The sequence below is a fragment of the Grampus griseus genome (genome assembly GCF_964374135.1).
Source record: "Grampus griseus genome assembly, chromosome: 3".
NCBI lineage: Eukaryota > Metazoa > Chordata > Mammalia > Artiodactyla > Delphinidae > Grampus > Grampus griseus.
The window spans coordinates 35,864,482-35,887,302 of NC_139019.1; the positions used below are offsets into that span (position 1 = coordinate 35,864,482).

Below are 22,821 nucleotides of genomic sequence, written 5' to 3' on the forward strand. Positions count from 1 at the left end.
TGGGGAGCTGGGATGATCCAAGAAGAGAAACTAGGGTAAGTGGGGAAGTTGGGATAGGACTAGGTCCTTGGTAATGGTAGTTCAAAATCTCCCTCAAGACAAGAATTATATTTTTATTTTTAAATTAAATTTAATTTTTTTATACAGCAGGTCCTTATTAGTCATCAATTTTATACACATCAGTGTATACACGTCAATCCCAATCTCCCAATTCATCACACCCCCACCCCCAACCCCTGCCGCTTACCCCGCTTGGTGTCCATACGTTTGTTCTCTACATCTGTGTCTCAATTTCTGCCCTGCAAACCAGTTCATCTGTACCATTTTTCTAGGTTCCACATATATGTGTTACTATACGATATTTGTTTTTCTCTTTCTGACTTACTTCACCGTATGACAGACTCTAGATCCATCTATGTCTCAACAAATGACCCAATTTCGTTCCGTTTTATGGCTGAGTAATATTCCATTGTATATATATACCACATCTTCTTTATCCATTCATCTGTTGATGGGCGTTTAGGTTGCTTCCGTGACCTGGCTGTTGTAAATAGGGCTGCAGTGAACATTGGAGTGCATGTGTCTTTTTGAATTATGGTTTTCTCTGGTTATATGCACAGTAGCGGATTGCTGGGTAATATGGTAATTCTATTTTTAGTTTTTTAAGGAACCTACATACAGTTCTCCATAGTGGCTGTATCAATTTACATTCCCACCAACAGTGCAAGAGGGTTCCCTTTTTTCCACACCCTCTCCAGCGTTTGTTGTTTGTAGATTTTCTGATGATGCCTATTCTAACTGGTGTGAGGTAATACCTCATTGTAGTTTTGATTTGCATTTCTCTAATTAGTGATGTTGAGCAGCTTTTCATGTGCTTCTTGGCCATTTGGAGAAATGTCTATATAGGTCTTCTGCCCATGTTTGGATTGGGTTGTTTGTTTTTTAATATTGAGCTGCATGAGTTGTTTATATATTTTGTAGATTAATCCTCTGTCTGTTGATTCGTTTGCAAATATTTTCGCCCATTCTGAGGGTTGTCTTTTCATCTTGTTTATGGTTTCCTTTGCTGTGCAGAAGCTTTTAAGTTTCATTAGGTCCCATTTGTTAATTTTTGTTTTTATTTCCATTACTCTAGGAGGTGGATCAAAAAAGATCATGCTGTGATTTATGTCAAAGAGTGTTCTTCCTATGTTTTCCTCTAAGAGTTTTATAGTGTCCGGTCTTACATTTAGGTCTCTAATCCATTTTGAGTTTATTTTTGTTTATGGTGTTAGGGAATGTTCTAATTTCATTCTTTTACACGTAGCTGTCCAGTTTTCCCAGCACCACTTATTGAAGAGACTGTCTTTTCTCCATTGTATATCCTTGCCTCCTTTGTCATAGATTAGTTGACCATAGGTGTGTGGGTTTATCTCTGGGCTTTCTATCTTGTTCCATTGATACATGTTTCTGTTTTTGTGCTAGTACCATATTGTCTTCATTACTGTAGCTTTGTAGTATAGTCTGAAGTCAGAGAGTCTGATTCCTCCAGCTCTGTTTTTTTCCCTCAAGACTGCTTTGGCTATTCCGGGTCTTTTGTGCCTCCATACAAATTTTAAGTTTTTTGTTCTAGTTCTGTAAAAAATGCCATTGGTAATTTGATAGGGATTGCATTGAATCTGTAGATTTCTTTGGGTAGTATAGTCATGTTCATAATATTGATTCTTCCAATCCAAAAACATGGTATATCTCTCCATCTGTTGGTATCATCTTTAATTTCTTTCATCAGTGTCTTATAGTTTTCTGCATACAAGTCTTTTGTCTCCTTAGGTAGATTTATTCCTAGGTATTTTATTCTTTTTGTTGCAATGGTGAATGGGATTGTTTCCTTAATTTCTCTTTATGATCTTTCATTGTTAGTGTATAGGAATGCTAGAGATTTCTGTGTATTAATTTTGTATACTGCAACTTTACCAAATTCATTGATTAGCTCTAGTAGTTTTCTGTTAACATCTTTAGGATTCCCTATGTATAGTATCATGTCATCTGCAAACAGTGACAGTTTTACTTCTTCTTTTCCAATTTGGATTCCTTTTATTTCTTTTTCTTCTCTGATTGCCGTGGCAGGGACTTCCAAAACTATGTTGGATAATAGTGGCGAGAGTGGACATCCTTGTCTCGTTTCTGATCTTAGAGGAAATGCTTTCAGTTTTTCACCTTTGAGAATGGTGTTTGCTGTGGGTTTGTCGTATATGGCCTTTATTATGTTGAGATAGGTTCCCTCTATGCCCACTTTCTGGAGAGTTTTTACCATAAATGGGCATTGAATTTTGTCAAAAGCTTTTTCTGCATCTATTGAGTTGATCATATGGTTTTTATTCCTTAATTTGTTAATATGGTGTATCACATTGATTGATCTGCATATGTTGAAGAAGCCTTGCATCCCTGGCTCTTTTGTGGGCTAATGGCGGACGCTGGGAGGGCTCATGCCAAGGGGTACTTCCCAGAACTTCTGTTGCCGTGTCCTTGTTACCATGGTGAGCCACAGCCACCCCCCCGCCTCTGCAGGAGACCCTCCAATACTAGCAGGTAGGTCTGGTTCAGTCTCCCATGGGGTCACTGCTCCTTCCCCTGGGTCCCTATACACACACTACTTTGTGTGTGCCCTTCAAGAGTGGAGTCTCTGTTACCCGCTGTTCCGTCGAAGTCTTGCAGTCAAATCCCGCTGGCCTTCAAAGTCTGATTCTCTAGGAATTCCTCCTCCCATTGCCGGACCCTCAGGTTGGGCAGCCTGACGTGGGGCTCAGAACCTTCACTCCAGCGGGTGGACTTCTGTGGTATAAGTGTTCTCCAGTCTGTGAGTCACCCACCTAGCAGTTATGGGATTTGATTTTACTGTGATTGCACCCCTCCTACCGTCTCATTGTGGCTTCTCCTTTGTCTTTGGATGTGGGGTATCTTTTTTGGTGAGGTCCCATGCCTTCCTGTCGATGATTGTCCAGGAGCTAGTTGTGATTCTGGTGTTCTCGCAAGAGGGGGTGAGAGCACGTCCTTCTACTCCACCATCTTGGTTCCAAATTCGAAGAATTATGTTTTATATATCTTTGTATCTCCCTCAGTTCTTGGCATAGATTCAGTGAATGTTTCCAATGGGTGGCTGAATTCTGAACTTATTTGCTCTCCATTCCCAGCCATGAATAACCGTAGAAGTGACCTGTGAATGAATGAGGAAGGTATTTATTGACTCAGGAGTGCTTTAGGACTGCGATGAAATGACATATATGGAAATGCTGTGAAAATATAAAACCTTCTATTTGAATGCAAAGAATTATTCACATTTTTGATTGCATGCCTGAACACATCTTGCATGCTCCCTCTTCCTTAGCTTTTTTCATAGTATTCTCTCCTTCTCAAATGCCTTTGCCTTCCTTTTCTTAGCCTTGTAGAAGGACATGATCTCCTTTGATGCCTGGAACTTTGGATTTGTGTTACTCTGCTTGCCGTGTTATTACTTGTTGACTTTTCTTATCTCCAAGTCTGTGACCTATTCCAGTTTAATTCTACAGATGCTCCTGACGGCTGTGCCTCTGAGACTCAGCCCTCAGTACATGTTTGTTGAATTAAAGGACATCTTAAGAATAAGCCCTACCTGGATCGCGTACTTCTGTTCCCATTGTTGCTTTCTGGTGTTTGTAGGAAGTTGCTTCAGGGAGTTGTGGCAGTAGTTATGACATAAAAAATGAGTTAGACCCTTCTTCCTCTGGAGGCTGGAAGTATGTTTATGGAGTCTGCTGGGTTTGGGTGCTGGACCCCAGGAGGGACCGCATGATGGGGCAGAGCCTGAAGGCATAGTTAGTGGAGTTAGCTGAGGTTGATTGATGGAGTTCCAGGTCCTCTACTTCTTCCCATTTTTGAAGGAAAGAGAGCATTGGGAGTCAGAGGGATGGGGGGAGTGCCTTCTATGTACCCCTGGGGATCTGCCACGGAGGGTGGTGGAGGTAGCCACTGAAGCCTCAGAAACAGCAAAGGTCGATGACACTTCACCTAGCTCAGTTAGAGCTGGCAAAAACTGGCCACTTGTGGGAACCACTGAGAGAATTCCTAGTTATGCCCACATCTGCAAGCACAAACCTATGTGATAAGGTTAACCATGGAATTTTTCTTTCTTTTTTAAAATCGGAGTCATATTCCATGCATGTTTAATTTTCTTGCGATGTACACCCAACAAACATGAATCTATCATTCACTCAGTCAGTCTGGGTTTGGGGGGGTATCTCACAGGATGAATATCCTGAGGCACTGAAAAGTATGTGGGTGTTTTCTGTATAGCGTGGTGGCTAAACAAGTACTACTGTATTGTACAGTATTTTAGACAATCTAAGGGAAATTACTGGTAATTTTGACTTTATGCAATTTTTGCTGGACAAGCTGACTTAGACAGTAACTTTCATGTAAGATGTGACTGGACTTTATAGCATTTTTTTTTTAACTTTCCAGCTACATTAAGGATCAATTAGACTTATGTGACCTAGGCTTGGAATTGAATAGTGAGTTTATAACTACAATTTAAGTGGGAAAACGGATTCCAAGTTTTAAATACCTGAGTTAGAAACAAACTTTTGAAGCATCTTCTGTAAGTAAAGGACTTGGCAAATAAATTCATTGTAGATGCCCACATTTAACTGTTATTTTCCAACCTCTTTGAATTAGCTTTTTTTGTGTTTTTAATGTTTTTGATGTACGAAAGGCAAAGTATGTCTTTCTCAGCACAGAAATGTTTCGTTTTCTTTCCTTTAGTGATTTACCTTCAAGGAAATTGGGAATTCAGAAAGTTGGGAGCTCCTGTGAACATGGCGAACCTACTGAAAACAGTGGCGACTGGCTGTTCCTGCCCTTTCCTTAGCAATTTGGGGTCCTGTAAGGTTCTACCTAGGAAGAAGGATTTTTTACGAACATTTCATACTCATCAGGCGCTGTGGTGTAAAGCCCCTGTAAAACCAGGTAAAGTCTCACTTCACGTCATAGGAGCCAATAGATCTCCTGATGATAGATAACATAAGGCATGCAGTTTTACAGCCCTGTGTTTGACAGTGATCATTTTGAGTAAAAAACGAAATGAGTGCTTTCTTATATTTTCCATGCATGGAAGTTCCTGACTGTCAGTGCTAACAGAAAAGAAAATATAATAGAAAAAAAAAAAGTCAAATCAGTTGAGTTGTACCCAAGAAACTATTGCTCATAGTATCCATTTCTCCTAGCAGCTCTTCCTCTTTCCTGGTCGGTGTTGGGGAATTGTACATATATGGCTCAGCTATGCTCAGGAATTAGGAACTAGGTGTATTAATTGATCTGCATTAATGTTTCTTGATTTAGTAAATGGCAACTTCATCTCAGTTGCTCAGGTCAGAAACCTTGGAGACATTCCAGATCCGCATAGTAGGTATAGGTCAGCTCTACCTTTTATCCAGAATCGCTCCTCTTTTCACCATCACCACTGTTATCATCCTGGTCCAAGCCACTACCATCTGTCACCTGGATTATTGCATTAGTCTTCTAAGTGGTCTCTGCTTTCTACTTCTGTCCCCGACAACAGTCTGTTCTGTACATGACAATGAGAATAATCTTTTTAAAATGAAAGATCATGTCACTCTTCTATTCGAAATTTGCAACTAGCTTCCTAGGTCACACAGAGTAAGAGCTGAAGTCTTCTAGTGGCCTCCAAGGCCTTCCTTGCTAGGAACCCCACTTGCTTGTGTTCTGGGGTGCAAGCCAGAAGGAGGAGAGTGTCAAAGGGGAACCTTCTAAGCTGAGTCAGATCGTTTTAGGCATCTTGCCCAGAGACCCTCCTAGCACTCTGTCTACACCTCATTGGCCAGAACTCAGACAGGTGGCAATATGTAGCTCTAAGGGAGACTTGGCCATTTAGTTTTTTTATTTTATTTTATTTATACTCAAATAAAAATAGCATTCTGTTATTTTTAGGGGAGGAACAGCGTGGTTATTTGAGAGAAACCAGAAGTCTTTGCCAAATAGAATAATTCCCTTTTTGTTTGTAGGACTATTTGTACATTAAGGCCGCCTAAACTGCTAGGTTTTTTGAGTTTTTTTTTTTTTTTTTTTTTTTGCGGTACGCAGGCCTCTCACTGCTGTGGCATCTCCTGTTGCGGAGCACAGGCTCCGGACGCGCAGGCTCAGCGGCCATGGCTCACGGGCCCAGCCGCTCCGCGGCATGTGGGATCTTCCCAGACCGGGGCACGAATCCGTGTCCGCTGCATAGGCAGGTGGACTCTCAACCACTGCGCCACCAGGGAAGCCCCAAGGTTTTTTTTAGTTCTTATGTCTGCCTTTTGTAGACTTCACAGCTCTTTTCTTGTTCTCTCATGACAAGTCACTATTGGCAGGGTACCTGCCTCTGAGAGCCCTCAGCCTTATCTTCAGATTTTTTTAAAGTGTTCTGAAAAGCCAGATTATCCAGTGTGATAAAATTGTGTATAAAGTAAAAGCCAATAACTACATTGAGCACATGGGAATTGTCCTTGTGAGTGAAAGCGCGGACTTCAAGATCTCTATATCAACTATGCATAAGACTTTTTTTGTTTGTTTAACTTCTGGTTCTTGACTGTTTCCTAGATAATTATTTTTTACCTCTAAAAGATGAGGGTCCTATTTATTCCGTAATATAACCACACTTTCATTACCACATTGAAAAGCATGAAAAGTAATTTCAGTCAGTATTCATATTTTCTCAATTTTTTCTTTTCTTTTCTTTTTTTTTTTTTAACAGTTGCTTTGTTCAAATGGTGATCCGAACAGGGTCCGTGTGTTGTATTTGCTTGCTTGTCTCTTAGGTCTCTTTTGGTCTGTATGTTCCTCTCCTCTGTTTTCTTTTTAATTTATTTGTTGAAGAATTTAGTTCTGTAGAATTTCTCACATTCTATCTAGGTTTAGCTTATTGAATTCCCTTGGTATTATTTAACCAGTTTCTCTGTCGCTTGTATTTTCTGTAACATTTAGCTAGAGCTAGAGGCTTGATCAGACCCAGGTTTGCTTTTTTTGGCAAGTGTACTTCATAGGTGATGTTGTGTACTATCTGTTGTAGCACATCAAGAAGATTCATCAGTGAGTTTAGATGCTGTCAGTGTGATCCATCTATTGTGAAGTTCTCATCAGTTTTTCACTCAAATGCTGTAGCAGTCATTTGATGATCATTAAGTAAATCCGTGATTTTTATCAGGGGCTTTAAAATGGTGATATTCTATCATTTTATCTTCATTTATTAGTTAGAATTTTTCTATTAAAAAATCTTTCCCTGTATTACGTCATCCCTTGGTATCCATGGGGAATTGGTTCCAGGACTTCCCGTGGATACCAAAATCTGCAGATGCTCAAGTCCCTTATATAAAATGGTGTAGTATGTGCACATAACCTCCACACATCCTCCTGTACACTTGAAATCATCTTAGGTTACTCATAATGCCTAATACAATCAAGTTTTGCTTTTCAGAACTTTCTGGAATCTTTTTAATATTTTTGATCTGTGGTTGGTTGAATCCGTGGATACGGAGGGCCAACTGTATTTAGTCACTCTGAGATTGTACTGGAAGGGTGGGTAGATGTTTGATTATTTTCCATTATTTACTAGTTTTGCTAATCAGCTGGTTTTCTTATGTATACATTTTCTACTTCTGCTGTAACAGATGATCACAAACTTACTGCCTTCATATAACACAAATTCATTATTTTACACTTATGGAGGCCAAAGTCTGAAATGGTTCTCACTTCCAGAGGCTCTAGGGGAGAATCTGTGCCCTTGCCTTTTCCAGCCTCTGGGGACTGCCTGCACTCCTTGGCTCATGGCCTCTGCCTCTGCCTTCCAGTCCAGCAGGATAGCATCTTCAAATTATTCTTTGACTCTGACTCTTCTGCTCCCTTCTTCCACATTTAAGGACCCATGTGATTACATTGGGCCCACCCAAATAATCCAGGATATTCTCCCTGTTTCAAGGTCAGCTGATTAACAACCTTAATTCCATCTGCTACCTTAATTCTCCTTTGCCATGTATTGGATTCTGAGGATTAGGACATGGATATATTTGGGAGACCATGATTCTGCCTATCACACCTTACTTTCTCCAGAGTTGACCAATGAAGATTTTAGAAAATATTTATTTATTTATTTATTTTTTTGAGGTATGCGGGCCTCTCACTGCTGTGGCCTCTCCCGTTGCGGAGCACAGGCTCCGGACGCGCAGGCCCAGCAGCCGTGGCTCACGGGCCCAGCCGCTCCGCGGCATGTGGGATCTTCCCAGACCGGGGCACGAACCCGTGTCCCCTGCATTGGCAGGCAGACTCTCAACCACTGCACCACCAGGGAGGCCCAGGAAATATTTATTTTTTGGATTTTGAAACATTTATTATTATCCTGAACTCATGGATTTTAACATCTTTAGATGTGTTTTACTACATTGCAATTAATTATCTTTTTGATGCTCAAATTGGCTCATATTTGGCCAGCGGAAGCCCTTTGAGGTTGGATCCTAAATCCTTTTGATACGACTTCATTTGTCTTTGGTAGGACCTAGATAATTTGAGGTTGTCAGATAAGTGAACTCCAGATTAGTTTATGTGATTTAATTTTGCACATTAATTCAAGATATTTGCCAGCTTTCAATTATTTTCCTCCCTCTTCTTTTAAGTAGAGAGCAAGATTCAGCATATGTTTGCCTTTGGCCTACTGTCAATTATTACTGCTTAAACAGTGTGGGATCTAAGACTGTATGTCCAAATGCAGCTATTTTAGGTTGATTTAGTCTCTCTAAGGTCTCAATAAATTACTCTGTAGAGATAATTTGATTTATCTTTTTATTATATATATTCAGAGTTTAGATTGCTAGAGTGGGTTTTCTAAACTTTAGTAAAACTTATATAGAAGCAGACGCTCTTCATTAAAAAAAAATGTCTGTTTGTGTCCATATATTGAGTAAAACAACAGAAGAAACTAGTCTACTTTAGCTAAGTCTGGTCTGAACCATATATAAATAGTTTAACTCTGTGTTATACAGGTTCTTTTGTGTTGCAGGCAACACAATCACATCATGTTATATTTTGTGATGAGGGTTTATTTTTATTTTATGGATTCTTGGGAAGTATGGGAGCCCGGGAAACCCTTCATCTACTTCTTGGAAAAGTGGGATGTTATTCTGGATTTCATAGCCATGACTCCTCTGCATGTCCACTACTGATGTTTCTACTGTTGTGGCTGCTGACCTCCCTTTGATTATCTCATGGCTGTGTTTATGAATAGCTGCTGCACCCTTCTACTCTCTTTGTCCTTTTTGGTGGGTCTTGCATCCAAACTCCCTTTGAGAGAACCTGATTGGGTTGGATAGTCATTGGCCAACATGGAGTGTCCTCAGGCAGAGTTCCTGTATAAGTCATCTCATGGGCTGCTGGTTTTCCTTAGGTCTGGCCTGTAGATTGTTATCTCTGACCCAGCTGCCCACCCCTGGTCTAATCAGTTGTGGCCAAGAATGGAAGGTCTTAAGATACGACACTGGGAAATCTATGAGGAATTGCCTATGGCCAAATTGCCAAGAAAAGGACTTTGGGTGTGGCAGGCCATCAAAGTGTCTAGTGTAGGATTGTTTTTCAAAATAGTTAATTACTTCTGTCTTCCTTAAAGGTAAAGACCAGGAGACCATAAACCTGAGAGGATTAGTTAGATGAGTGGGGTTAGCCTGTTGAGTGGCCTTTCAACGTATTTTTCCCTAAGAATAAGCTAAGCTAGTTATAGGCCTTGAAGAGAGCCATTTGGTTAAATAAAATATTTGGGTTTTCAGGAGAGTGGATATAAAAATTTCTAGTCATCTTATCAAAAAAAGTAAAAAAAATTATGAGTATGAATCAGGAACACCATTTTGAACAGCAACCTGTATGTGCAGTATATTTTGAACAGACTGCCCATTTCTGCTTTCTGAACGGTATTATTAAAACACTGACTTTTGGTGTTGGTATTTACCAAATTTTTTTTTTTTTGTCTTTGTTGTAGGAATTCCATATAAGCAACTGACTATTGGGGTCCCCAAAGAGATTTTCCAAAATGAGAAGCGAGTGGCATTGTCTCCTGCTGGCGTTCAGGCCTTGGTCAAGCAGGGTTTTAATATTGTTGTGGAGTCGGGTGCTGGCGAAGCTTCCAAGTTCTCAGATGATCACTACAGAGCAGCAGGTGCCCAGATCCAAGGGGCGAAGGAAGTGCTGGCTTCTGATTTGGTGGTCAAAGTAATTATTCCTTTCCCCCTTCCATTTATGGCATGCTGACTTTTCTAAATCTTCTTGTAGAAAGATTAAATTACCTCTTCTATGCTTATAGTTTTCCATACTTTCAAATGATGCTTTATTTCTCAAAGAAATGGTTGCATGTTGTGAATATTCTTCATGTTCCAGTAGAACTTTTATCAGGCAATGTGACCTATATTTAACCATGAGAAAAGGAGAAGTGATCTTCCTTTTTACATTTGCTATGTGGAAATGCCCTTCTTATTGCCTAGGGAAAATTTGCAGTTCATGGTTCCTATATGTCCACAATACCCTCAGGTGAGTGTTTAACTGCTTCTAGAATGGAAAGGAGGCATGGAACTCCTCCTGGGACCGAATGTAGAATGATCTTCTGATACCTTGAAGGAATAGTGATTTAACTGACGTAGGTACTATTTCTAGAGAGGGAGGACTATTCTGGAAAAAGCAATGTTACAAATAAAAAAGCAATTCTACAAATAAAATCTTAAGTAAAAAATCATGTAGAGAAAAGAGAGACTGTATCTGAACGTTAACTTAAATCCTAAGCCTTCTGTAACCAAGGCAAGTAAGGAAGTATGGATTAAATAAGCATGATTATCTGGTTAAAATAAGCTGCTTGCTTTTTCAGGATAGACCTGCTTTTTTCCTACATTAATTTCTAAGGGGAACTCAATCACGTCGTTTTTTTTACATACAGTCCACTGAATAACTTGATAGGGTCTTAAATCATGTTTTTTGCAGAGACACAAAACTTTTCTTCTATAGAAAATTAATAACAATATGATATGGAGATAAATAGTAATTCAGTTTAAGTTTTTAAGTGTTTAGGTATACTGATACTTGGTAATGTAACTTGGTATAATAAAAGAGCTTAGAGAAAATAGAAAAATGAGTATAACCCATTGTAATGTATGTTATAGGGACCAAAACCCATTGTAATGTATGTTATAGGGACCAAAACCTTGAGATGTCCCACAAAAAAGGATTAGTAGGGTGCACATAAGTTTTAGAAATGCTCTGTGTTCCTTTTAGGGATTCACAATGTGTATGAGCATGTTACATGCACTGAGAAATCCTATAATATAAAAACTTAAGTAACCTTATACTCGTACTAATAAACTACTTGATCTTAGGGTCTCTTTTTTGAGTCAAGTCTATAAATATTCTGAGGAACTAGAGACCCAAAAGCACCTTCAGGGAAATGTTCTAGTGGCTTAACTCGCTCAGATGTCAGCAGTCTCAGCTGAGCATTTGATAGGGGCCAGGAGAATTAATTCAAAGTTGTCCCCTAATTTTTATTAAATCTATATTATAGATTCTCACTGAGGAAAAATAGACCTTGTCAGAGAGTCTTAATTAAAGTCCAGAACCTAAAATCACATGCATCACCAGATCAACAACTGAAATGGGAATAACAGATAAAGGTGTCTCATAGGTAAATTGAGATGAAATGCTGTGAAATGACAGTATTGACCCAGTGTTTGTGTTTCTGTTTCCTTTTAAAACATAAGTCTCAGAGTTGTTTTTCTTTTTCTGTGCTTACTAGCCTAAAAGCACTATTGCTGCAAATTGGGAGCTAATGAAATCATATACTTTAAGATTGATTTTAAACAGGGATGTGAAACACATTTTAAAACACCTTTTTAAATGGAATTTTAAAAAAGTTGGCTTGAAAAAGTGGACGTTTGAAACTTTCAAGCATGTGCAGTGTGTGTTCATTGACTGATACTTAACAGAATATATTGTAGCTTTTTGCTTAAACCCAATTCAGTAAGGCTACTAGTTTGAGTTGTGTTCATCTATAAATATTCTTCTGGAATTTTAAGGTGACATAAATTGATACATATTACCATGGATATTTTAGTTTATGTTGTTCTTAACTTCTCACCACTCCAAATGTTTGTGCTTGCCAAAATTAACAAGAGTTGATTCTTTGAACACACAACAAAAACTTCCTGCCTGTTTATTCTAATATGTCTTAATTTTACCAGAGTAATAGATTTTGGGAGAACAGGTTTGTTGTAGAACCTACATATTTTTTTACTGCTCTACCTGTCATTATCAAACCTGTCCCAACACTATTTCCAGGTATGTGTGCTCCTTACTCAGGACCAGGTCATAGGTTCAGTGAGATGATCGGTGGCATAGATCTTTGTGTGCTTTATTTTGTTTAGGAATTGAGTCAGAAATTTATTGCTGAGAGATGACTTCTGGAGTGTTATTTCAATCATGGCATATTATTTTAATTGTTTTGTTTACTTAAAAATATTATAAAGGCATTTACATTTTTAATTGGTGATGACTTTTTTCTTAGGTGCGAGCCCCTATGCTTAACCCAACGTTAGGTGTTCATGAAGCTGACCTTTTAAAAACATCGGGAACACTGATTAGTTTTATTTACCCAACCCAAAATCCAGACTTGCTAAATAAACTTTCCAAAAGGAAAACTACAGTTCTGGCGATGGACCAGGTTCCAAGAGTCACAATTGCTCAGGGATACGATGCGCTAAGCTCCATGGCCAACATTGCTGGGTAGGTTGATTCTTTTCCATTCCAGCCGAACAAAAGCACAATGGTACTATAGAAACACTCTCACTGTAGCTCTTCTCTCTCACAATGATTTTACTTGTAATGATTGTTGGAGATTGCAGCCTTCTGAGAGTGCACTTAAATTATTTTTAAGACTTGTATTGTTTCACAGTCATCAGTGGGAAATGGCTCTTCACTTTGCATGCTATTGTACACTACTTTTTAATATTCATGGGGAGAAGGGAAGTAGTATTTCCTTCCACCAAAGGAAATGACTTTTTTTTTAATGAAATGCAATATCTTAATATCTGTTTTCATGAAAAACTATGGTAAGTAAACCATAGTGTTAGTAATTTCTAATTATCCAAAAACCTTAATGTAGTAAACTCATATTTTACTGAAGTCGATAGCAAGGGTAGTGATAACGATTTAGAACAAATGATTTAAAATTCACATAGATCTAGTACTGCTTTTTAGACTGTTAGTCATAAAGGATGAGAAAGGGAAAGGGTGCAATGTAGAAAGTCTTATTTTTAGTTTACTAATTATAAGGCTTCTGAGTCTATGCTAAGAAAGTACTTCTGACTTCCGAATACATAATGTCCCAAATTTTGTTCTTTGGAATTTATCTGTACTTTAACAGGGATACACTGTATTTCATGTGTGTGTGTACATATGTGTATATTTTTGTATATATTAGGTTGAAATTACTGTTTTTTTCCTCAGTTTTATTACAGTATGACTGGCATAGAACATTGTATAAGTTTAAGGTGTAAACAATGATTTGCTATATATATATAGTGAAATTATTACCACAATAAGTTTAGTTAACATAAATTGCTGTTGTCATAGGGTCACAAATGGTTGGATATTAGCAGTTTCATATGGTTCAATCTAATATATACATATTGGTAGATTTACCATTTTAATTAGCTTTTACATAGGTAAATTTATAAAATATTTAATGAATAGGGAAAATGCGTGCGCTTGAGGAAGTTGCATCTGGTGTCAAAACCCATATTGATAACTGAGGGCTAACTGTGGCCAAGATGGCAGTAAATTTCATTCGCCCACCAGCACTAATTCATTCCCCATTGATTGCCTGGACCACTGTGTATAAAAGAATTCCAAGGCCCAATCAGCTCAGAGGAATGTGGCTCTGACTGAGTAACCATGCCTGCCACGGGGCAGGGATAGGAATAACTATGTGAGTACAGTGTATTGCTGACTCTGCCTGGAGAGTGGGAAAAATCTGGAAGTCAGATGATGCTTATGAAATCAGCTCATCTAAGAAGCTTGTCGAATTAGATTTTAAGCATGAAAACTATTAGTAGTGACAACTTGCTAATATGAATGAGGCACCGACAAATGAAAATGTTTAAAAAATAAAATGGCGCATGAAAAAAGACTAACCTGAATAGACTCTTAAAGCTAACACATGAACTGAAAGTTTTCTTAGGTTTCATATCTTAGATGTAGCATATCAAATGTGCCACAGATTCCACTTTGGGTTTCAACTTGTTCACATTTGATATAAATGAGATGCAGCAAACAAAAAGGACAAGTTAACAACACATTTTGTTGTCCTTATGTAATATGGCAAATGGTTGGTTTGAAGATATTTCTTGTGATGTGAATTAACACTAAGGGACAAAATAAACTTTTGTCATATTTCTTTAGTTTCTGGAAGAGTTATGCAATATGGGACTTAAAATTTTATATAGGAAATGTACAACGTAAAGTTTTAAGGGTGCTGCTGATTTTTGTCATGTGAAATGCACATGTGTGAAAGGTTATCCCCACCAGTAGCTCTAGATCAGTGGTTTTCTGCTGCAGAATCTTTTGAGGAAATGAAATATGAAGCAGTATAAACAAATCCAATAAGAACAGAGTGGCCTTCATTGAATTGAGGGATGGAAGGGTGTCTAGAAACATTCTCTCCCTGTTCTCCATCCCAGCCACAATGGCCCCAGAGTTGGCTGAAATTTGAACTTTTGGGGATCCAGGGACACACTTTAAAGAATCATTGCCTCACGTCCTGAGCTGGTATATGCAAAAGGCATAGTTTGAGATGAATCACCTAGTATATTTACCCATACAATGTGTGATAAATCATTATCTAACTCACACACACAGCTGTACTACCGTGAAGACACCCTCCTTCTAGTTCCCTGATGTTCATTCTGACCCTTTTTGCTTTCATCAAAAACAGGCCCACTTTTATCACCTTTTCCCACTATCAACGTTTTCTTGTACATTTCCTGTGTAATCAGTCTCATTTTTGTTTTTTTCCAGTATAACAACTGAATCTTTTAAAACGTTAATTCCAAAATTAATTCCTTGTAGTGGACTTTGAATCTTTATCATCTTTGCTCTCTGAAAATTTCTATCAGTTGGATTCAAAACTAACAAATAATGTAATCATTAAAATATTTTTCTGCTCTAATATTATTTAACTTAAAGTAATAGTGGTAACTGTTCCATGCTTTTGCATTAATTATTATATCAAGTATTATTTTACAAAAATATGACCAGGGAAAGGGTTTTTTTGTCAACTAGCAGGTGGATCTTATCATTATAATATTTGCATTATGATATTAATCTTTGTATCATAATGTTAAGGTAGACTGTGTGTTACTGAGAGTGTGCAAAAGTGCCTTTTAAGTATAAAATAATAGAATGAAATTAATGTAATAGGAAATGAAATTAGTGTAATAAAAATATCCTATTAAAGAAAAGGTGGTATAAATTACTAGTTTTTGATACATAGAGCATTTCTTTAGCTAAAAACATATTTACCAAGCACTTACTGTAACAGGTTTTATGATAAGGGCTTTACCTGCATTATCTCATTTAGTCCTCACAACACTAAGAGACTCTTTTTGTTCCCATTTTAGAGATGAGAAAACCAAGGATTAGAGAACTAAAGAAATTTGCCCAAGGTCACAAAGCTAGTTAGTGATAGAACTTGGACTTGAACTGAGGTCACTCTGTCTCAAAATCCCATGGTTTCAACCATTAGAGATCAAGGGAAGTGTTTTTTGTTGTGAGGTTGGAATTTTATTATGTACAAGCATATAGCCAATCCATTTTTTTTAATTTGAAAGATTTTTTTCCTCTATTATATAAAGACTACACAGTCAACAAGGAAAATTTGAACAATAAAGTAAAACAGAAAGTTTGAAGTATCTGTAGCCCCAGCTGCCAAAGAAAACCATTGTTAGCATTTTCTTGTCTTCCCTTCATTTTTTTTAATCCCAACTGAGCTCATTACAAAGAGGTCAGAGAGCGTCACGGGTAAGAGTGTGCCTCTGTAGGCAACATGCCAGGGTCAGACGTCTGGCTCTGCCATTTACTAGCTGAGAGACCTCAGTCAAGTCTCTTTACCTCTGTGTGTCTGTTTCCTCACCTATAAAATGAAGATAATAGTTATACTTATCCATAGGATTGTTGTGAAGATTAGGAGTAAGCATATATACAGCACTTAGAACTGTTCTTGACAGATAGTAGTCACTATAAAAATGTTAGCTATTATTCTTATTCTTTAATAATTTCTCCTATATAAACTTAAGTTCTTTAATTTTATAGAATTATGTATCCATTTATTTTTCTATTTTCTTAAGCTACAAGGCTGTTGTACTAGCAGCAAATCATTTTGGACGTTTTTTTACTGGTCAGATCACAGCTGCTGGAAAAGTTCCTCCAGCTAAGGTAGGTAAAACTTTAATATTTCTTCATACTATGAATTAGGCAAGGGTATTGTAGTTTTTAAATAGTTATTTAAAATTTTTTTGTTTGCAAATTATGATGTTCATGTCATATACAAATATATGGCAGAGCCTCAAAGCTACTTAAGGTTACTTGAAAACAATGAATTTTGACATTTCTGGAAGTTCAATTTTTTTTTTCCTGTTTTTCACTTTATAACTTGAATTCTTAAAGGGATTTTGGATGACTTGTTTATTAGTAATTGTTTAAAAAGCCTCGTAATACATTCAGCAAATTCTCAACTTCCCAATGATTGTGACACACGGGCTCAGGAAAGACTTGGTTTTCTCACTTTTTGCCAAATTTTGGGTCAAGAGGACAGGAAATAGTAGGTGGTATAATCAGGGTGTTTGGCAGGGGGAAAGGGTGCAGTTTCTTTAATCTATATTGAGAGCAGAGAAGAGCAGTTGATGAGAGGTGGTGGTGGCTAGGTGAAAGAATCGATTATGCTGTGACCCTTCGAGGCCACGGACCCTAAATAATAGTGTAAGCCTTTCAGCAGAGTATAGGAAACAGGACCTTAAACGTTGTCATCTATCTGCAGAGTATACTCTGTAGGGTACAGGTTTACTTGGTGCTTCCTGCTCTTAATTACTTTGTTATATCAACCCAGAGCTCTCACACAAAATAAATCTCCTAGAAAAAATGAAAAAAAGATAATAGCAGCTTTGAGAAATCTAGTTATACATGGCTTTAAAAACAGACCAGGTGAAGACGGTGGCACGTGGTTCAAGTGGAGGCCAGAAAACTTAACAAGAGAGTATGAGCAAACAGCACAGAGGTGTGATACGTAAAGTGATTACATCTGACTTCTTTCTCGGGATCGTAAGAAAAGGTCTGACCCTCATGGTGGCCAGAAGTTGGCTGCTGTTCTTAAAGTGGCTGAATGCTTTGATGCACAAATCCACTACTCAGTTTTGGTTAGAATCTGTCTGGAAGGTGAGAGGAAAGCTGTTAATATAAGGGATTAAAAAGTGAAACGGAAGACAAGAGGTGTAAAGGAAGGAGAATCAGTCAGCTTTTAAAAGGTGGAAAAGTGACTCTCTTTACTGAAAATTTAAATTGCAGCTTAAGGAATTTTAGTTACATGTCAGAAAAACTTCCCTGATATTGAAGAATTGGACAATAGATGGACTTATCAAGGTAGATTGCTTAGGGACTTCCCTGGCAGTCCAATGGTTGGGGAACTAAGATCCTGCATGCTGTGCAGCACAGCCAAAAAAAAAAAAAAAAAAAAAGTAGCTTGCATAATATTTTATTGGGGTTTCCTTTAAACATGGAGTGTTCTTACATGTCTAGAATGAGCTAAAATCAATCGGTTGATGGCTTCTGATGTGCCAGGCACTGTTCTAGTAGCTGGGGATATGGCATGAACAAGGCAAAAAATCCCTGCCACAGAAATTTACACATAGTAGGGACCACAGCGAGGAGATAAATAAACCATCAAACACATATGGAGTATCATTTTAGATATAAAAGAAAGGAACAGCATGATATGGTGGTGAGTCATAGGAGCAAGCTACTGTAGTTAGGGTGATGGGGAAGGCGCCTCTGACATTTGGTTGGGACCTAAAGGATGGGAAGAAAGAAAGTGGGGTTCAGGATTCTAGGCCAAGGGAATAGCACACATAAAGGTGCCGTGATGGGAAAGAATTCAGTGCTTCTAGGAGAGTGAAGAAGGCCATTGGTCTTCGAGTGTGGTGAGCAAGGGAGAGTGATCTGATGATGTGGAGCCTTTCTTCTAGGTCATGTTATAGAGTTCAGATCCTCTTTTTTTTTAAAAAATATTTATTTATTTATTTATTTATGGCTGTGTTGGGTCTTCATTGCTGTGCGCGGGCTTTTCTCTAGTTGTGGCAAGTGGGGGCTACTCTTCATTGCGGTGCGCAGGCTTCTCATTGTGGTGGCTTCTCTTGTTGCAGAGCACCGGCTCTAGGCGCGTGGGCTTCAGTAGTTGTGGCACGTGAGCTCCGTAGTTGTGGCTCGCAGGCTCTAAAGCTCAGGCTCAGTAGTTGTGGCGCACAGGCTTAGTTGCTCCGCGGCACGAGGGATCTTCCCGGGCCAGGGCTTGAACCCGTGTCCCCTGCACTGGCAGGTGGATTCTTAACCACTGTGCCACCAGGGAAGTCCCAGATCCTCTTGCAGATGAGGGAATGTCTGATTTAGGATTGTTTAGGAAAAACTCCACTCTTGCTCTTGTGTCTCTCCTTAACTTTCATATAGAACACTTCACTTCTGATACTTCCAGTCACCAAATGTGTGGGGATTTTCCCCACACCAAGCAATTCTGTGACACCAGCTGGGTGCCCTACAATTTCACTTAATTCTGAAACTATCTGCGTGGAGATAGCATCAGATCTCACAGGTTAAGGACTCAGGCCCACAGGACTGTCCCCACCCACTTTCAGATGCCAGTCACAAGTCTAGGTTGTCACCTGTGCTTCTGACAGGTTGGCTGTAAGTCAGAGGTTCCCACAACCCGCCTTGGGTTCAGTTAATTTGCTAGAGGTGCTCACAGAACTCAGGAAAACAATTTACTTCCTATTTACCAGTTTATTATGAAGGACTATGATAAAGGATGCAGATGAACATCCTGTTGAGAGAGATGACTAGGGAAAGGTACGTGGGATGGGGTGTGGGGCTTCCATGCCCTCTTTGGACACCATTCCTGGAAGCTTCCGGAACCTCCTGGAACCCTGTACTTTTGTGATTTTTATGGCGCTTCATAACGTAGGCATGATGGATCATTAAATCCATTTCCAGCCCCTCTTCCCTTTTTGAAGAATGGATTCTGTGTCTTAAATCATGGGGTCTTTTGTTATTTCTTTTCTTCTCTTTTTTTTTTTTTTTGCGGTACGCGGGCCTCTCCCTGTTGTGGCTCTCCCGTTGCGGAGCACAGGCTCCGGACGCGCAGGCTCAGCGGCCATGGCTTACGGGCCCAGCTGCTCCTCGGCATGTCGGATCTTCCTGGACCGGGGCACGAACCCGTGTCCCCTGGATCGGCAGGTGGACTCTCAACCACTGTGCCACCAGGGAAGCACCCTCATTGTAGTTTTGATTTACATTTCTCTAATAATTAGTGATGTTGAGCATCTTTTCATGTGCCTGTTGGCCATCTGTATGTCTTCTTTGGAGAAATGTCTATTTAGATCTTCTGCCCATTTTTTAATTGGGTTGTTTGTTTTTTTTTCTTTTCTTTTTTTTTTTTTTTGCGGTACGTGGGCCTCTCACCGTTGTGGCCTCTCCTGTTGCGGAGCACAGGCTCCGGACACGCAGGCTCCGTGGCCATGGCTCATGGGCCCAGCCGCTCCGCGGCATGTGGGATCTTCCCAGACTGGGGCACCAACCCGTGTCCCCTGCATTGGCAGGCGGATTCTCAACCACCGCACCACCAGGGAAGCCCCTGAAGTTATTTCTTGATTCAGGATAACTTGGCCCAGTCCTATGACTTTTACTTATTTTCATTTCATTTTTTTTTTTTTTTTTAGTGGTGGTGGGGCTTCAGTGTGTGGAGTGGGGATTGGTGCCTTGGAGCCCAGCAGCGTCTTGTTCCCTCTGGTCCCTCTTTGTCCCCTTTCTTGTAGACTCCCCAGAGAAAGCATTCCCATTAAGATCAATTCACATAATCTCTGAGACACTGCCCAGGGGTCACCAGAGCAGAGTTCCACTAGCCTAGTCTTCTTAAAGAGGCAGAAAAAGTGGGCGTGATGGGTGGGTGGGAATTTATAAACTTCTCAGTTTCTGTGGGTGGCTTTTTTTTTTTTTTGACTGCGAAGTATAATAGGTCTTTTCTCTGGAAGGCCCATTCCAGATGACATTGTTCTTAGTTTGTTTCTTAGAAGGCGGAGAGACTCTTGTTTCTAGGAATTCTATGATTTTCTTGGCTCTGATCCTTCCTTGGTTAGGGAGATTCGTTACATTGCTTCGGATTTCAGGTGCAGTTCATTGAAAGTGGATCAAAATTAGGTGGTTGGTCACCTGCTGTTCCTTTTAGAAGCTCAAAATAGGAGTAGGTGTTTCACCAAAGTTGTACCCGTCTTTGAAACTTATTTTGATATTTTATGAACATAGAAAACCTTAAAATTTGAGAGGGGAGAGGGAGCTAGAATACTGTAATATATAGTATTAGTAGAAGTAGCTTTGATAGTGTGGGAAAGAACCTGTCAGTCTTTAACATACGTAACACTGATGGTGCTGTATGTAGCTTTTACACTGAGATGCTGAGTGTCACACTAGTTTTAGTGAAGTTTTTGGCCTTTGCCATCAGCTTTAAAAAACTTTTTAAAACAGTGGTGGTCCGGGGGAATTCCCTGGTGGTCCAGGTTAAGAATCCACCTTCCAAAAAAAAAAAAAGAATCCACCTTCCAATGCAAGGGACTTGGGGGTTCGATCCCTGGTTGGGGAACTAAGATCCCACATGCCGCGGGGCAGCTAAGACCCCACACGGCAACTACTGAGCCGGTGAGCCACATCTAGAGAACTCGTGTGCTGCAAATATGGAGCCTGCTCACCACAACTAGAGAGAAACCCCTGCGCTGCAACAAAGAACCTGTGAGCCGCAACAGAAGGTTCCACATGCCGCAAGGAAGATCCCGTGTGCTGCAACTAAGAAAGAAAAAACCTGAAAAACAGTGGCAGTCCAGGTACAGAGTAGCCTATCCACACAGTACATTTATTCAGGGCTGATCATCGCCACCAGCACCACCTGTTGTATTACTGCGTGCTGACTGTGTACCCGGCCCTGAGAGTTACTAGCGGATGATTTTACATAATCAGTTGATCATGAACTTTATTTAAAACATATGGGTTCTGCCTTCTTTCCTAGATTCTGATAGTCGGTGGCGGTGTGGCAGGGCTGGCCTCTGCAGGTGCAGCAAAGTCGATGGGTGCGATTGTTCGGGGATTTGACACAAGGTGAGGGCTTTACTAGTGATTGCTGTTAAGGTAAAAACATTTTGTTTTAGGTGGATGTTACGCTTTCCTTTTGCAAATTGAAGTAGCACGCTGAAACTGCTCTGTAAGCTCTTTTCATTTAAAAATGTATCCATTTGTTCAAAGTTAACTCAAAGTGAAAATGTATTACTTAGTGGAAAAAAAAATTTAAGGACTCAGGCCCAGTACAGCAGAAATAATTTTTAAAAATTGCAAATGAACCGCTCACACTCAGTCTTGTATTTTCATGTAGATTAGCAATGGGACCAGAGTTCTCTGCATCTTGACTTTCTAACATGTTGCTCTACTGTGTTTTATTTCTGCTCAGAATGTGTTTAGTCACTAGGTAGGGCATGAACAAAGATGTTTGTGAGTGTGAAGAAGGGGAGTAGTATGGGAGACATCTTGGAGAGCAGACTGGGGTGGGGGGGTGAGGGATGTGCTCGGCATCCAGCAGACGGAAGCAGATAAAGCTGATTGGGCAGCAGTAGAGCTGCCAGGTGAAAGTACTTGATTATGTTCATTGCATATTTCTTTAAAGCAGACGTATCATCATTTTCCTGGAATTTCTTTAAAGAGAAGTTCAATTAAAATTGTTCTTCATTTCAGAAGATACTAGCTTTTATTACGTGCTTATTGAGTATTGTTATCGTTTATGTGTTCCAATACTTTTTTAAGGTTGAAACATGTAGTTAGTTATTATCAGTTGAAGTCAGTAGAGGAAAAATACCATTGCTAATCTTGAATATAGAATGATGAAAAAGAAATGCAACCATTCAAAGTTAAAAAGAATATGACATTTCAGAATAAAGACTGTTCCAATAGAATATGGTTTACAGTGCTTACCGGGAGTTTAGAGGGGTGATGTGCTGATAAAATGCTGTCTTGCTGAAATGAGAAAAGGCATTTCTGAAGTAACCAGGACACAAGCCAGGGATAGCCACAGTTAAGCATGTCATTAGTCCTAGCTTTTAATTTTTAATGTTTGCAGATGTGAAGTTATTGAAGACCCTCCAAATCTGGCAAAAGTAGGTTGTTCAAGTTTTCATTGTAGTGGACAATACTATTAAAGTGGAAGTGTATATATTTGACTTGGAGATGATGTGAAACTCAGTGTTGAGTTAACTACTGAGAATTTATAAAAGTTATGTTGATGTCTTTGGTTTAGATTATGTAGAGAGTAGACAGCTAGAATATAGCTGTTGCTTAACTTCAATTTTATTTACAGTTTATTAAGATAAGTATACAGTGAAGAAAGATGTGGCTGACCGGATATAATGCTTTTCTTATAATTATAGCTCATTAGTTAATCTAATC

At 39.2% G+C, this 22,821-nt stretch overlaps 1 protein-coding gene across 5 annotated transcripts in view; it reads left to right on the forward strand.

The window, feature by feature from the left end:
* NNT (nicotinamide nucleotide transhydrogenase) overlaps positions 1–22,821 on the forward strand; it is an 89,143-nt gene that overhangs the window by 3,160 nt on the left and 63,162 nt on the right. For all 5 annotated transcript variants that reach the window (XM_082652273.1, XM_082652271.1, XM_082652275.1 and 2 more), the window contains exons 2-6: positions 4,777–4,980; positions 10,028–10,257; positions 12,590–12,807; positions 16,428–16,515; positions 21,398–21,486. In XM_082652273.1, coding sequence (XP_082508399.1) covers positions 4,830–4,980; positions 10,028–10,257; positions 12,590–12,807; positions 16,428–16,515; positions 21,398–21,486 — 776 coding nt within the window. In that variant the 5' untranslated portion in view covers positions 4,777–4,829. The remainder of the gene's footprint in view (positions 1–4,776; positions 4,981–10,027; positions 10,258–12,589; positions 12,808–16,427; positions 16,516–21,397; positions 21,487–22,821) is intronic.